This window comes from Hetaerina americana, unplaced genomic scaffold (genome assembly GCF_022747635.1).
Source record: "Hetaerina americana unplaced genomic scaffold, ioHetAmer1.1.p SCAF_12, whole genome shotgun sequence".
Lineage (NCBI taxonomy): Eukaryota > Metazoa > Arthropoda > Insecta > Odonata > Calopterygidae > Hetaerina > Hetaerina americana.
In genome coordinates this window covers 12,597,686-12,615,199 of record NW_027286292.1, presented here as the reverse complement: position 1 = coordinate 12,615,199, position 17,514 = coordinate 12,597,686, and the positions used below count along the sequence as shown (strand labels likewise).

Below are 17,514 nucleotides of genomic sequence, written 5' to 3'. Positions count from 1 at the left end.
CCTTCAAATCAATAAGTAAGGAAAAAATAGCAAAGCAGAATTTTTTGGTTAGTTTTTTTGTTTCTCAATGTAATCTCATTTTAGCTCGATACACTTTTCCTAGCAATTCTCCAGCTGGGAAAAGCTGTCCACAAAGTAGGATTTCCTTAGGTCTTCCAAGTACGTATCTGTGTTGGCGATCGCATCCTCATTCGATGTGAATTGTTTTCTGCGGAACTGTTTTTTCAAGTTTGGAAATAAAAAAGTCCTTGTGGCCAAATCTGGTGATACAGCGGATGCTGTTGTAATTCAAACTTCAGTTTCATAATTAACACTTACAAAACTGCGCAGATGTGCACCCATGCATTATCTTGATGAAAGAATGGTTTTATTTTCCAATTGAGAACTTTTTTCCTTGATATCTTTGTTCAACCACTGCAATAGTGATGTATAATAATCACATTTATCATTTGTCTTTTATTCAAGTAATCCATGAAGATAATTCTGTGTGCATCCCAAAAAACCATCACCATAACCTTTTTGGCTGTCTTTGCCCTCTGCGAAGCCAGATTCCCTGTGGAAACCCACTATTTTGACTTTCTTTGTGCCCGGAGTGTAGTGGTGTATCCATGTTTTGTCCATAGTTATCTATCATTGAAGAAACTCGTCAGGATTGTGATGGAAAAGTGCCAAATCTTGCGCATTCACCACATGATTGTGTTTATTTTTCACTGAGAGGAAACACGGCACTCTTCTTGCCAAGATTATGTTTCACCATCAACTTTTCTTGCGAAATTGAAAACACTGTACATTTTGATATGCCTGTGACCTCGACTATATTGCAAACTTTGATTCATAGATCCCTCAAAACCATCTCATGGCTTTGTGGAACATTTCAAAGGAAATCACATCTACTGAACATCCCTAATGATGTCCATGGCCACGTTTCAGCTCATTTACCCAATTATAAACAACTGCAAACACAGGAGCATATTCGCTGTGAACTTCATCCAACTAGGCTTTGATCTCTTTTGGTGTTAAGCATTTTAAGTAGAAGTATTTAATCATTACACAAAACTAATTTTTTCCACTTTTCTAAATAAACAAAAATTAGTTGTTTCAAGCGACTTTTAAAAAAGAAAAGGAATATATGTAATGGATATAGCTGAAAGTTTAACAGTACTCGCATACAACATAAGGCTTACCAAAAGCAAACCTTTTCCATCACTACAAGTGACATCTCTTGGATTTTCAAAGGATTTGTTGAACGACCCATGTATCATGTTTAAAATGTGATACATTAATTGTAATGGCATAGATTCTGTGATAAATAACAACTAACCTTTATTACCATTATGACATTTTCCTACAAACTGGAGTTTACCTCAATCACTTATGCCCATGAAATACTCCTTATCATTGTTAATATTGCACAATCTACACGAGTTTACCATAAGTGGTTTTGCTGGTGGTGTTTATAAGACCATATCCAACTTAGAGAGTCAAGTTGAAAAATACTACAAGTATAAGGATCGGCTGGAGTGTGGATTCTAATATGCATCATGAGCCATGGGCATCTTATTTTCAGTTTTATTTCTCTTTTGTGTAGTTTACTGAAGGCTTGTGGGATAAAACCCCAATGCTTGAATCCACTGCACTGGAGTGGCCATGATTTGGAAAGGGAGTTGGATTTGGAGAGGGAATTGGATTTGGAGAAACTTCCACACAATGATAGTTCTACTTGGATGATTGGTGATTGTTCGAGGGAGGAAGCAGAAAGACTCCTAGAAGGGCAGTCTGATGGAACATTTCTCATTCGTCCCAGTCAAAGCCGTATGGGGCAGTTTGCCTTATCAATCATGTGAGTTCTAAAATAGTTGAAATGTGTTTTGCTTTGGATTGCATGCAGTTTATTGTTACAGTCTTCTATTATTTAATGTAACATTAGCATTTACCACTTGGTAAAAATATCTTTTTCCCCAATTATAGGTAGCACTGTTGTCTGCTTATGACATATAATTGAGGTTATAGAATATTTGATTGTTTGATTTCTCACTTGTTTAGATCCAGTTACATGACATATCATGATTTTTACCCATTTACTCCTTTTGGAAGCTCAACATTGCCATTAATGTCTTTTATATGTCTAGACACGTACAAGATTGTAAACATACTACCTTGATCAAAAAGTTCCCGGAATAACCACCGTGTGGCGCTCCCATCGTTCCGATTTGAGTTCTGTTTTTTTTGTTAAATTGGTACATCTGTTGTTGATATTCCCTTTAAATCTTAGTGTCATAACTTGACATTTGCAAAAGTTACGGTCGGTTTTCGGTATGTCCATCAGTGCTTCCTGCGATTTTTCCATTACTTCCTCTCGGCTGCTAAAACGCGTTCCCCGTAATGGTTTTTTAACTCGATTGAACAGAAAGAAGTCACAGGGAGCCAAATCAGGTGAATTCGGTGGCTGTTGGATGGTATTTGTTGCATTTTTCGTCAAAAAATTACGAATAATGATAGCACTGTGCGACGGTGCGTTATCATGGTGCAAAATCCACGAGTTTTCTGCCCACATTTCTGGTCTCTTTCGGCGAATTGCTTCACGCAAACGTCTCATAACGCCCAAATAATACTCTTTGTTTACTGTCTGGCCTTCTGGCAAAAATTCATGATGCACTACACCGTTGTAATCCATGAAAACCGTCAGCATTGCCTTCTTTTTTGACTGAAAACGACGTGGTTTTTTTGGTCTCGGCTCATTTGGTGAACGCCATTCACTTGCCTGATGTCTGGATTGCGTGTCGTACTCATAAACCCACGTCTCGTCTCCAGTAATGATCCTTTTGATGAATGTGGGATCGGATTCAGCCTCGCAAATCATGTCTTTTGCGACGTCAACACGGTCTCTTTTTTGCATGAAATTGAGGTCTTTCGGCACCAACTTTGCTGCTACACGACGGAAACCCAAATCATTAACCACAATGTCTTGGGCGGATCCATAGGCAATGTTCAAGTCCTCCGCTATTTCTCTGATGGTTAATTTGCGGTTATTGACCAACATTTCTTTTACTTTATCAATTTTTTCACCGACTTTCGATGTCGATGGTCTGCCACTGCGTTCATCATCTTCGATTGACTCACGACCACTTCTGAACCGCTCGTGCCACTGGTAAACGACCGTTTTTTTAGAGAATCGTTGCCGAAACACTTTTCCAACATTTCCAACGTCCGTGCGCCACTAAATCCGTTTTTTACGCAAAATTTAATACAAGTTCGTTGTTGCAAATTTAAATCCATTTCTGCAATTGTAAAAAATCGCCAACACACACAGAGATAGATGTACTCTTGGCTACGTAACTTTTGCAAATGTCAAGTTATGACACTAAGATTTAAAGGGAATATCAACAACAGATGTACCAATTTAACAAAAAAACAGAACTCAAATCGGAACGATGGGAGCGCCACACGGTGGTTATTCCGGGAACTTTTTGATCAAGGTAGTACTCTTACACCAAAATGGCCTTCTAAATGTCAGAATTTTGCTTAGAATCAACTCGGCAAACTCCTGATTTTCAGTGCCCATGACTGGTCAAGGGTGCATGGAAAATTGGAAAACATGGACAATCACCTGATGAGGATCTTTTTACGTTCCCTCCACTGAGATGCACCACGAAAATAAATAAAATCCCTTAGAAAATACCACCAATGGTATGGCATTGCATTTGCATATTTTTCTTTCATGACATTGTATAAATTTATTGCAGTTGCAATGTATAACAAAAGAATGCAGGAGAGCCATTCCAGTCACACTGAAGTGTACACAAACCCTTAAGGTGGCACAAATCATGGCATGAGACATCAGGCTGGTAGGAACATAAAGCCATGATTGGAGAAAAATGACAACATTTTGCATATCTTGTGACCACTGAAAGTAGTTGATTGCCAAAAAAAACTGTAGGCCTTGTTGAAACAAACTCACTTTTAATCTTAAATTTTATATAAATATACATGATCACAAAAACATTTCTGCCACTTGTTAAAATAATCATTATCCCTCTTTGTTTTTTTGATGTGTTCAAGTTGTTTTTTCATTTGCCACTTCTAATCTTTTGCACATACACTGTGTCGTGGAAATCAATCTTGTGAGTAGGAGCTGATTTTTATTTTTCTGCAATAAGTGAATTCTTTGGTAAGAACTTAAAATAAGGGCCAGTTTCATCTGCATTGAAGATTTTCTCTGGAAGCAGATTTATTTCTTCTATTAATTCTTGAATTACGGCTGATATTTCAGAGGAAAGGGAGGAAGAGGGTTGGTTAGGTAAATTATAATTACCTATAAAATTGGTCAACTAATTCCTTAAGACAATTAAATTTTTTATAATCCCATGTGGTAAATTAATTTTTAATTCCAGATTTGTATCATGTTCACAAACTAGAAGAAAATTTATTATTAGAATTAAGGATCATATGAAATCCCTGTATAATTAAGGCAATAAGTCATCGTTTTCCTGGTGTTTGATGATATGCACTCTTGATTTCCTTACTGAGATACTGCAATATCATAGTTTAATTGGAATCATTGATTTATATTTTTTTTTCTCCATATTTTTCCAGGTGTAATGGTGCTCCAAACCATTGTATAATCTACGAGACTGACCGTGGATATGGGTTTGCTGAGCCATATAACATCTATCCTTCATTAAAGTCCCTTGTGATGCATTATGCTCAGAACTCGTTGAAGGAGCATAATGACCTTCTCTGCACTTCACTAACATTCCCAGTGTTTGCCCATGCAGCAGTGGGAGGTACAAATGCTGGTGGTAGCGGCTACTTTCCCTTCTTCCACTGAAACTTGCTCGCTCATGGGAGAATCCCAGGATTACCTGTGATAATAAATGCTGTTGTGAATCTTACTCATCTTCTCAACAGCCTGTGAGATTTGCATTTTTATGAAATCATCTTGTTTTGCCGAAAAGCAAGTGAAGTGGTTTGCTACAGCGAAACTCGTATTTCTTTTGGACATTTTATTAATAAAAAGTAAAATTTTACTCATAGTGGCTTGCCTATGAATAAAACAGTATTTTAGCTTATTTTCCCCATTCATGTCTACTGATAAATTGTGGGTTGCTAGATATCCATAGATTAAATATGTAAAATGGGAAATATTTATTTTCCATTGAGAAGGAATTAATGAAATGGACTTGTACAAATGTGATATAAATATTTCCATTCAGAACAGTATGAGTTTTTCTATACTGTGGAAGAAATGAATTTTGTAAAGCAAATTAAGTACTTGTGAAAATAAGACTAGTGCTAACATATATATATACATATATATATATATATATATATATATATATATATATATATATCTGATGAATTCAATGGTGCTTATAGGGCAAAATGCCTGAGAAAAAAGATGTTTTTTTGAGTGCCCTCATCAAGTTCTTGCAGAAGGACGGACATTTATTGTTTGGGAATTGAGAATGGATTCAAGCCTTTTCTTGGACACCAACATAAAGTTCCTAGGCTGGACTTCTCTGTATGCTGTTTGTGTATCCGTCCCATTTTCCATAATCTTGGAATCTCTGCAAAACATGTAATAGGGTAATGTTTATTTTTTGTTTTAAAAGCTTTATTTGGGCCTCTTGAAATTTTTATTATCTAAGAAACAGATAAATCTTATTTTTAACATGAACCAGTTTGTGAAACATGCCAGTCCATAATATTTCAATGTGTTATTGTTCTTAAGACAGAAATATTTGTTACCTTGCTTGTATTCCTTGACAGATACCCGTATCACACTCAATAAACTGAAAAGAAAAGTGTTCTATGTGAAATTTGCTTATTATTATTTAATTATATTCTGAAGTGTTGCATCATGTGCCTTTATTGACTAGATCAATGCATTAACCATGAAAAGTCAAAATTCGGCATCTATTCATGCACTAAATTCTGACCTGGTTGAGATATTTCCTGGTTACAACTTCATAACCTCAAAATTTTGATTTGAAAATGAAAAATTGGAAATTCTTGATTTTGAGAAACCCTAAAATTCCTGGAGGATTCCTTCCTGGAACTCTACTGTATATAGAATAATAAGGATATAAATGTATCCATAAACTGTGGAATATGAGAATGTGGACTGAGGCTGCCTTCTATAATGGAAAACTCGGGTAAGATTGAAGGCCTCCCTCCCCATGTACTACAACCTTGGTGGGGTGGAAGGGCTTGTGCATAATGATGACCCTAGATCTTTGCTGGTGAGAGTAATGATATTTGCTCCTGGTAGGATCAACCATGCCAGATACATCCAAGGTTATGAGCTAGACGAATGTAGTCATATTAAGTAATAACATCAGAGGGGAAGAGAGCCAGAGAGGGGTGGCTATAATATTGAATGAAAAGAATCATAGTTAAAAGTAGAGCAAGCAATAGGTAGAATATAACTAGTATAAAAAAATGAAACTGATGAACTTGGTCAGTGTTCAGGTGTACAAGCCACCAAGCAATCAAATGTGGGAAAAAGTCCATCAGTTAGGGGTGTGCCAGCAGTTAGAGGAAATAATTGCAAATTCTCCTAAAGGGAAACATTATTAATGATGGGGGATTGTAATTCGACGGTAGGTGAAGGAAGAGATGGCAGTGAGGTGAGGGACTATAGTTTAGGAACAACGAGGGAAGAAAGCAATTAAATAATACAGGAGACGGGTAAGTCATCACCACCACTTGGGTAAGACACCACCAAAGGCACAGGTATGCATAGAAAATGCCAGGTGAATCAAAAAGGTGTCAGGCTATATTATGGTTTGGCACAGATTTAGGAACCTTGATCAATTTGCAAGGTTCACTGAGAGTGGATACGGACTTGGATCATAATTTAGTAATTATGAAATGCAGCATTCAATTCGACAAGATACAGCAGGGAAGGCAGTTAAGGAAATGGAACATAGAAGAATTAACAGGGTGGACAAAGGAGTATGAGCTGGCTGTTGATGAGTGAGGAAAGGGAATTGGTTACTATAGAGGAAGAATGGGAATTTATCAAAAAGAGATATGGGAAGCCTCTAGTCAAACTAAAGAAACTGTTAGTAGGAAAAGGACTGAGTTAAAAAGGAAGTATAAAGAGTCAAATAACAAACACAGGTGGGCTACAAAAAGAGCAAAAGAATGTGGTAGAAAACACCGAGCAAGGATACAGAAAGTTGACAGAGAAAGTGAGAAATTATTGTGCTTTACAGGAAGGTTGAAACCCTGTCAGGAAGTAAGAAGGGAAAATTGCTGCAAACAATCTAAGATAGGAAAACAGTTAGTTGAAATGTAATTTGTTGCAAACAATAGAAGGTACAACATTAAAAATATTAGTTGAACCAGAAAAGGTCCAAGAGAGGTAGAAGGGATATATATTAGAGCCGTATGGTAAAGAAATGAAACCATAAAGATTTGACATAAGAGAGAAAATGACATAGATGAGGATAGCTAAGGTTCAGGCTTACTTGTTGGTGAGATAGAAGGGGCACTGAGGGAATTTTAATCAATTAAGGCTGTGGATGTTGACAATATTCCCGCAGAATTACTTAAAAGTTTAGGAAAATGCAGGAGGAAGAGTTTTTTTGGATTGTCATATGAGGGAAGAATTTGGCTAGATTTAGTTTTAGTTAGATCAGTATTCGTTCCTCTTCCAAAGAAAGGAAAGGCAGTGGTATGAGAGGACTACTGAATGATAAATCTGACTTCTCACACTAATATAATTTTTAGGATGAACAAGCAGATGGAAATCTGAGCAAATTTTTTACAGGGGCTGATTAGTTTTGGTTCAGGAAGGGGAGAGTCACACGTGATGCCATTTCAGGAATGAGGTCACTGATAGAGTAACATAGAGTACAATTAGGATATATACATATTTTGAAAAGGAATTTGATGGAGTAAATTGGGTAGAATTAATGAATGTATTGCAGAAGATAGGAGTGGATTAGAGGGATGGGAGACTAATCTGCAACCTGTACATATCTCAGACTGCTCAAGTGATTGAGGAATGGAGAGTCTGGATGGGAAGATTTAGTAAGACAGGGTTTCCCATTATCACCTCTGCTGTTCAAAGTATATGTGGAGGAAATAATGGGAAGGCATGGGAATAAGTGGAGATACGAATGAAGGTTGGCGGGTAATTCGTAAAATCAGTTAGGTTTGCTGATGACCGAGCTCTAGTTGGTCAGTCAGCCAAGGAGTTACAAGCATTGATGAGTGAAGTGGGAATTCAGTGCGATAGAAATGGAATGAGAAGAAATAAAAATAAAACAAAGCTTATGTGGTTTTCCAAAAAGAGAGACCAAGTTAAACGTTATAGGAGGAGGGCAAGTACTTGGGTCGGTGGAACAGTTAACCTATCTCATAAGTATTTTGGACCAAAGTGATTAAATTAGTTGGGACAGATGGAGAAGAATTGTATTAGGCAAAGAAGCTTTCACAAGGAGGAGAGAATTTATGACAGTGACCTTGAGTAAGGTCGTTAAGAAAAGACTCGTCAAAATTTTGACATGGAGTGTAGTTATGTATGGTGTGGAAACATGGTCATTGAAGCAGGAAGATAAACATACATTGGAGGCTATTGAAATGTGGCTGTGAAGAAGGATGGAAAAGGTGAAGTGGACAGAAAGGAAAACAAATGAGGGAGTGTTAGGTGTGGTGGGGAGTAGAGGGGATTGTTGGAAGAAATCAAAAAGATGCAGGCAGGAATGATGCAGACCTGTTTTGATAGGTGAGGATGTTAAAAACTGCAATAGAGGAAAATGTGAAGCGAGTGAAGAGGGGGCAGGAGTAGTATAGGGTGTGGATTGTAGGATGAAAAAAAGGGTGGAAGGTAGTATGCAGAAACGAAGAGGGGTCTATTATAGAGGCAGGAGAATTGCTAAGAGAGGTAGGGGAATTATTGCTGTGTGGTTTGGTAGCTTGTGTCCATCCAAAACCTACCATCACTGGTAGATTACTAATAATAATTGAAGGGCTATATACAAACATCTTATAATGTGTGCTTGCTCAATAGGGAAGGGGGGAAACTATTGCCTTGCAATTTGGAGGGGGTTATGAGTCAAGTGAAGGGGAGCTTGGGTTCTTCTCCATCCAAAAAATATTAAGCGGCTCGTTTCCCTTTGACCGTCTGCTTGTGAAATTCACACCGCTGGTTGGTCGGCTTACTAAAATTTGGGCTTACGAAAATGCCGTGGTACAAACCATCTATCTTGAACATAACCCTTCTGTATTTATTTTCCCTCATATTATGCATTGGGCCAGGTTAACAAAAATTTGCTGCTATTAAAATGTTTGTATTATATCATTGCGCGTTTAGATCAATTTGCTTCTTTCCTCTGTTAATTCTGGTTTACACGACATCCATACTTGGCGTAGAAAGAAAAAGCACCCAAGGCGCATTCCGAGGCAATAACTGCGTCTCGAGGACAACAATGATACCTACGCTAAAGGAATTTTACGTGTCAATTGAGTTGCATATTCTAGATGAGTCGAAAATAATATTGAAGGATATACATTGTTTTGATTGACCTCTTAAGCATATTGTACACTGTTAAAATAAAAAATGAGATGCTGTATACAATATTTATTCTTATTACAGTATAACTTCCTCGCGCAATACATGAACTTTGCTACTTATACCTCGAATTGCTTCAACCGGGTAAAAGAATTTCATTCCATTTTCCTCCTCTAAGGGGTTTATGATGTACTTTATAAAATACGGCTTTGCTATACATTTGGCACCATTTATTTTCAGTCAATTTGTCATCGGCGAAAAATGAACAATGTAAGTATTCAGAATGCATATATTTATTCATTCAGACCGTAAATGTATAAATAAATGAAAATTCTTCTCTAATTAAAAACCTTCGTCTTTCAGCGCAATAAATAACATCCTTCTACTTTCCGCTGCTTCGGCCGCTTCTGAGGCTACTGAACAACCAGCCAGTAGGGTATGGCAGGGACACTATATGTTATATTTCGTGCACCAAGTATTTCATTGTGATTGAACGTTCCGCTATTTCTAACGGCTATATAATGAACGAGAGACTAAGTCAGCACATGCGGGAAATTCAAAATGTTCTATAGGCGTGCTCCCTTATTTCTAATTCATATATTTTTTTATTTAAATGCAACAAAGGCTTTATAAACTTGAAAATCGATATTTTTTAAAACAGAATTGTGATGAGAAAAATGAGAGAAGTCATCCCAAAAACTGACAGACAGACATCCCTTGTTTATGTAGCTATTACTCTACGAAAGAGCAAAAAATAAAAAGACGAACATATTACCATATCATATTCAACACTAATAGATACCAATAAATCTTAATCTTTTACAATGAAATTAAGTTATGAAGAAATAGATAAATATTTTTAAATGATAGGCAGGAACAAAATGATTATCAATATGAAGATAATTTATTGCATGAAAAAAATATTGATTTTAAAATATAAAATATATGGAAATATCTTAATAATCGAGAATTTAAAAATATGATTAACCAGAATAGCCCAAAAAGTATTAATTAATCTAAACAATACAAACAAAATTATCCTTCCAATAAATGGAACAGGTAACAACTGGTCCAGTGGTGCAAAAGAACAGATGTTTCCATCACAGAAGCCTGTAAGTTTCAAGGAAAAGACTGCTAGGAAAGAATGAAAGTTGAGCAATTTTTTTCACTCTAGAAATACTTAAAACTAATATTAATCTATCCTACCAGATTACCAAAATCAATATGCTGAATGAGGGGATAAAATTGATTCAATCAATGGATGCATTAATTTTTTTCTCGTGTCTTTCAGCACAAGCATCACATCCCTCTGCAAAAACCATTAGATGCATCATAACTTCATTATATCATAGACAATGATGACCTATAGTCAAAATCTCAATGCCAATGATATTGATTAGAAATTCATAGTTGCAGGTTTTAGGCACCATCATATATCTAGCCTATATATTGCATAGAAACCTTGTGAATATTGAAAAGAATAAATTCACCAATGCTTTCCAAGTGATCCTGTATTAACCATCAAAAGGAAAGCAAAAAGTTAAAAGGACAGGGTCTCCCTGTTTTATCCTATAAGTTTATAGAATGAATCAATGCTCCAAAATCTCCTTTTACAAAAATTAGTTATATTATGGACTTGATGCCAACATTGCTTTGAGGAATCCACTAATAATTCAATTGCCTAAAATTATCATTCAATCTCAAATAAAACTGCTAGACATATCTTAAACATGGTGTGATAAATGCATGACACCCCATTAATACCATGGATTACATTTACTTTCAACATATTCTGTCTTTACCTATCCTTTCCAGGGTTTCATTTTGGTGGTTTCTCTGTCGATTGAAATCTTCAATGCTTTTCTTAAATATACTAGCATTCTTTCTTATATTTTGTCCTGGTTGCTGTACCAATTCTGTTTCATAGCCATAGTTGGTTAAATGCATACATATTTTTATGGAGTAATTTCTGATATCCAGGCTAATGTGATTTTTATGATCCAACTCATGCAGGTGAATGCAATTTATAATATGTTATTCCAACCAATTACATCAAATTCTTCAATTTTTCTTTTTTTTCTTTCTTAGTTAGTTACAGATATATTTCAAGCACCAGATTAAAGTATATTTGTTTCACATTTTGAGATTTTTTTCATCAATACAGTACAGCATCAAAATAAAACCTTCTCTAAAAGTATAACTATGTAGTCTATAAGCTCCAGCAGGATAAGACTCTATGTCCACTTTAAGGCTCATCTACAATTGCAAAGTGTGTTTATTTATATTTGACATAAAATCATATATGGTCATCAAATTTTAAAGCATTGCATATATTTTGCTTCAACCGAAATCATGCCTCAGATCCATGAATGCTGAAAAGGTCCCTTAATTATCGCTCCATATCTTCTCAATTATATTTCATAAAGTAATATTAACTTTCATTGCTCCACTGCTTTCTCTTCATAAAAAGTCCTCATTGTCTAAGAAATATTTATCCTGCTCTCCATTCTTTAGTATGTCATTTTGGGTCAATATGCAGGTAGTTTGAAAGTTTTCATATTTTTCTACCAATAGTTTTTAATTTGCCTGTAAAGATGATTAAGTACTTTATTCAGGAGCATAATTGGTATCCCCTCTCTTACATAGTTATAATGAGTAAAATTTTTCAATTATCACTTATTTTTCCTATTAGTGATTTTTAAATACTAATGCTGCTCATTTAATTTTATCATTCTAGTCTATAGATAGTGTTACTCTCATTGATCTTTACCTTCAGATATAAATTTCATACATCTATAATGAGTAAGTACCCTTTCAATAAACAAATGCCCTGTCCATATTACTTTAGAGCATCTGATGGGGTTACATTGATAAAACAATCCTCTATATTCTAGATGCCACTGGCATTCCTTTAAGTCAAGTAGGAACTGCATGTCTTCATTGATATCAAAAGTACCTCTGAATATAAGTTCCAAGATCTAGAAGTCACCCCACTATTCAATTAATGAATATTTGGTGCACTAAGTTGTAAAAATATATTGTGAAGGATGAAAATGTGACATGGCGAAACTATCAAAAGCAACTCATACTGACATTCAAATTATGACAGACTTTTTCTGTGACATTGGTATAAAAATGGTAGAGTTATAGTCCTTCAGTCCAAGACTGTTTGAATGATGCCTTAAATTGTTTAAAAAAATTAATCATAATATTCTTGTATGACCAAAGCATTGCCTGTTTAAAATACCTCTTAAATTTGCCTACAGATGTGAACCATAGTTATCTACATTAGGCCTTTCCTATTCCTATTGTGTTCCTAATAAATCATTATGCCTCCAAGGGTATGTGAGGAAAGATGTATCTGCATCCACCTCTGTTGGATCTAGATGCATGGATTACCTGTTCTTTGGTTCCCACCCTTCAATACATGAGTGATGTTATCAGAAAAAATTATTGATCAACCAGTATATCATTAGAGGATTTATGGAACGCACAAATCCTACCACATGAAGGTTGTAGTCCAAGGGGATCATGATGGTGTGGCAGCTAACATAATGGCTTCCCACCCAGAAGGTCTGGTTTCAAATAATGGAGATGGCAGTTTTTTTCGGTGGTATCCTGATCCCTACTTGAGGTGCTTTGTGGAGAGCATTTTAGGTGAGTATACCATCTGTCGGATGGGACTTTTAACTGTGGACTCCTTGGTGCCTTTTGTTAAGAGTAAGCTAATGCCAATACCTGGTTTCTTGCCACCCTTCCTCCCACTCCATCCATCCCTAATGGCTCAAATGACCTCGCTGTCGGTTGCCTCCCCTAGAGCTACTGCTCATAGTCCAAGGTAGGGGACATAGCAACACTAAAATTGGCTCTTTTTTTAAAATCCTAATAGATCTTATATGCTCTTTATTATAATAATGTGTGGTTTTATATATGGAATTGAAAAAATGAACACTGCATTTTGAAAATAAACATGCACATCTTGCATCCAGCATAAAAAAAACAAAAACATGCGGTTAAAACAATAATGTTTAGGTAAATGGCTACTGATGAGTCAATGCCCTCTTCTTCCCTTGGTCGCTGTATGTTCATACTGTGGGTGTTCTCTGAGTGACACTACATCAAGTGATAAAGTGCAAAACCAAGCAAGATATATTCCTGTGTTTCATCTGCTTTCTCAAAGAGGTGAATATTTGTGAGTTCACTCCAACCTCAAAAGGAATTCTGTTCACCATTAGAGCTAATGTTATTTTTTCTTGGTAGGAATTACAGGGCCTTTAGAAAAGCCTTTATCTTTAGTGACCTCTTATACACAGATAATGAAATAAACTTCTCCTTCTTGGTCCATCGCCTACCCTTGGGCAATTGCTTGGCACAATGATATGGACAGCAAATATGTTGGGCAGTCACCATGGGCATACGCTGAGCAAGTAACTCTACTGACTTTGCAGCTTTACTGTTTTTCTCCCCAGGGGCTGGCAGCGAATATTTTGCATTTTCATGTCTTTTCCTCATGCCACTCAAAGCTTATTGCTTCGATTGACAATCAATGAAGATATCTTTTCTTTGGTGACAGCTTTAGACGGTACCTAGCTGCAGCCAAAAGGACATTTTATTCCATTTTTGAGGTTGCAGCTATATTTTTGGTATAATTTTAGTGTTGTTTTTTGCTGATAGTATTTTCTTGTCAATATTAATTAGGCATAGTAGATTTGCTAGAGATGAAGGGTTCTTCACACTTGTTTTAATTTTTGTCCAGGGGAGTCAGGAAACACAAATTCTCCTCTAGGGGTGCGCAGCTATCGTCATTGGGATGTATTACCGGATGTGGGCAGAGGGACAAATCTGGTTCCTGAATGAAAGGAGTCGCACCCCATGCCAGCTAAAGCCTATAGGGGTCCTTCAACTCCTGTAAAACTGGCGAGAGAGCACATGAAAGCAGATTTTTGGGTTTTGCAATCCACTGCTGGTTTCTGACCCACTGCTGATACCTATTTAGAAATAATAGTTACCGAGGACGTGCTAAAGATGAGACATGTAATGCCAAAATGTAAAATTTTTTTTTCTAAAATTATATATTCATATATACATTAACCACAAGATCGAGGTAATCATATAATTCTTAAATCATAAAATGGGTCAAAGCATAATATAATCTAAATTATACCACTGTTAACAAAAAGAATTTGAACTTGTTTTTGGGTGGAGAGTTTTAATATTTTTTCAATGATAATTTTGATTGCCCAAAATATACATTGTGAACATGCAATATGTGACAATCTAAGTATGTGCTTTTAGATTTTTGTGAGTATTTTACATGCAGTGTGTGTTATCTCATACCTTTCAACATATCGTAATTATCGCGCTTTTGATATCGAAACTGCATCGATAGTTTGACGTCATAACGATTGTAACGACACTAACTTTCACGTGGCATTTTTTGAAAACCCGATATATCATATTTAGCTGGACAATTCAGACCTTTCCAGTCTTTCATAGTTTCATCGGTTCTCCGTCTGTGTTTACGGTTCTCACTCCTCAGCGCTACCTTGCGGTATATATCATAATTAACATAAACATAACCACTTAAAGCCAAGATCGATCAGCCTAAATGTTTTGCAGGCGTTATTTGTTACGCTAACGAAATAAGATTGATTTTGCGATTTATTATCTCATTTCATGAATCATGGGACGCCGGAAAAGTAATAGAAAGCCCCCTCCTAAAAGAAAAGCTATACAACCCTTGGATACACAGTTCAATTGCCCCTTTTGCAATCATGAGAAATCATGTGAGGTGAAAATGTAAGCACCCCAAATTACTCTTACTCTTTTAAGGCCTACGTAAAATTACCTTGTGTTTTCATAATTTCTATTCATAATTGAGCTATTTGTACTCTACGTAATGTTTTTCCAATTAAGTTAATTTTTTGTACGTGGTACTTATGAAGTACTTCACAATTATGCTTCAAACAGTTAAATTCCATATTGTCATTTTTGTCATGAAATTTTCATTAGAGCTAATTAGTATTAATAAAATGTCTGCATCCATCCACAGGGATAAATCTCGTAACACAGCATTAATTTGTTGCCGAGTGTGTTTAGAGGACTTCCAAACAACCATCAATGTTCTCTCGGAGGCAGTAGATGTGTACAACGATTGGATAGATGCCTGTGAAAATGCAAATTGATTTTGTGGAATTGAAATGAAGACAAAGTTTGTGAAAAGCCTTTATGCCGGGAATGGGCAAATTCCATGTATAATTTTTATACAGGGATTTAAAGCTTTGATTTTCATTGATAGAGTGTGACATTAAACATTCCATTTTATTGTTTAAAAGAAAGAGTGTTCGTAAATCTTCCAGAGTGGCATATATTGTCTTTCGGCCGTGAATTAATGTGCACCATCAAACATATCTGCTTCCATTATGCTGGGGAGCTTTGGATTACGAATTTCGAAAGGGCACCGGTGGAAAAGTGGTTTAAAAGAAGAGGTGTTCGAATTGGTGACGAGGGTAGAAGATAGAAGTATGTATTATACACTTACGTAAACACACAAACATATTCAAAGACAGACACACGCAAACGGCGAAAACATTTACACTGTTGTAGGTAAAGGTTAGAGGGATAGAAGAACACAAAGGACAAATTTAATGGGGAGGGGTTGTGGATTTCAGCAGAAACCAAGGCATTCCTACCGGCATAAACCACGGACCTTTGAATTACCGGGATGATGAAATACATGTAAAAACGTAATCGCCCCTTAAATCCCCAACAGAGTCCCCCAATTCTTTCACCTAGAGAATGATCACGCCAGAGAAATGGACGAACGTACTTAGAGATATGGTCAACGGAAAGCAAACAGATAATGTCAAATGGAGTAGGTGCGTTTGAAGGCACGTATATCTTAAAGAGGAAATTTATGCGTATGAAAGAACGTGTTTGTATTACTTAATGTTTTTTCACACATTTGTAGAGCAAGAGAAAGAGAGCTTTACATAGTGGCTAGTGTGTTGAATGTTTTGGAGTAAGTAATTGATGTGGAAATCCGTCATTAACATTGGAAAATGTCGTAAAATACATGGAAGTTTCCCAGAAGAAGGTAGATACTTTTCTATGTAAAAGGTTTATCTTTCGTGCTTAGAGTATGTATGAAATTAATGTATCATTTTAAAGCTCATTGTCATTCCTAAACCGAGAAGTTTTGTATGCTTACTCTATTAGTGATTAATTCAACCTGTGCATTTGCTCATGGTCTTTTTGGGCCATTAACCTGACAAACCTAACTTTTAAGGATTATCCACATTTTTTAAGCACGTCAACCTCTTTGGATGTGAAATTATTCTTTATGGTTAACACGACCTTGTATCAGTTTTTGTTGTGGCTGTTTGTCTAGTGAATAATGAAGACTCCCTGAGTTTTTCTCAAGGGGTTGAAAGTTTTCTGTGAGTTTTGTATGTATGACTCCTTGTTCATTGACAATCCCCTTACCTTCCAACGAGTATCCCTTTTATATAGGTACACTTCATTTTTTATATTTCCTAACATGGAATAGTACAGATGATGGTAATATTGAAATCGTTCAAAATAATGAGTGACTAATGTACGTTAATCATCTTTGAAAGGTAATAAAGGTTCTAGAAATATTTATTCAACTTATTATCATCCGGATATTTCACGGTTTAAATGTTGGTCTTATCAGGAGCTTAATTACAGATAAATTAGTTGAGCAATCAGTAAAAATATTAATAAACAAATTGTTGGAAAAAGTCCTCAAGGAAGTAGGATGAATTTCCACTTTTTAAATTTCCTAATGGGATGAAGTTTTCATTTTTTTGGTGAACGCTTTTATATTTTTATCCTGGCATGAAGTGGACATTTACAGTTAAACGGCTAGGTTAAAAATATCAAAGTTCTATCATTTTGAATAATCCTGTATTTAATGCAACAATTTCAGAGTGTAAAAATCATTCACCTTGACCAGGATGAATGATTTT

General features: G+C 35.9%; 2 protein-coding genes across 3 annotated transcripts in view; both read left to right on the top strand.

Annotated features, from left to right (window-relative positions):
* Nucleotides 1-5,808, top strand: part of LOC139685694 (phosphatidylinositol 3-kinase regulatory subunit gamma-like) — a 53,539-nt gene extending 47,731 nt beyond the window's left edge. For both annotated transcript variants that reach the window (XM_071582690.1, XM_071582691.1), the window contains exons 12-13: nucleotides 1,589-1,840; nucleotides 4,594-5,808. In XM_071582690.1, coding sequence (XP_071438791.1) covers nucleotides 1,589-1,840; nucleotides 4,594-4,828 — 487 coding nt within the window. In that variant the 3' untranslated portion in view covers nucleotides 4,829-5,808. The remainder of the gene's footprint in view (nucleotides 1-1,588; nucleotides 1,841-4,593) is intronic.
* Nucleotides 5,809-14,983: 9,175 nt separating this feature from the next.
* Nucleotides 14,984-17,163, top strand: LOC139685693 (transcription elongation factor 1 homolog). The gene is made up of 2 exons (XM_071582689.1): nucleotides 14,984-15,322; nucleotides 15,576-17,163. The coding sequence occupies exons 1-2, from the start codon at nucleotides 15,207-15,209 to the stop codon at nucleotides 15,706-15,708; spliced, it is 249 nt and encodes an 82-aa protein (XP_071438790.1). The 5' UTR covers nucleotides 14,984-15,206; the 3' UTR covers nucleotides 15,709-17,163.
* The last annotated feature ends 351 nt before the right edge of the window (nucleotides 17,164-17,514 follow it).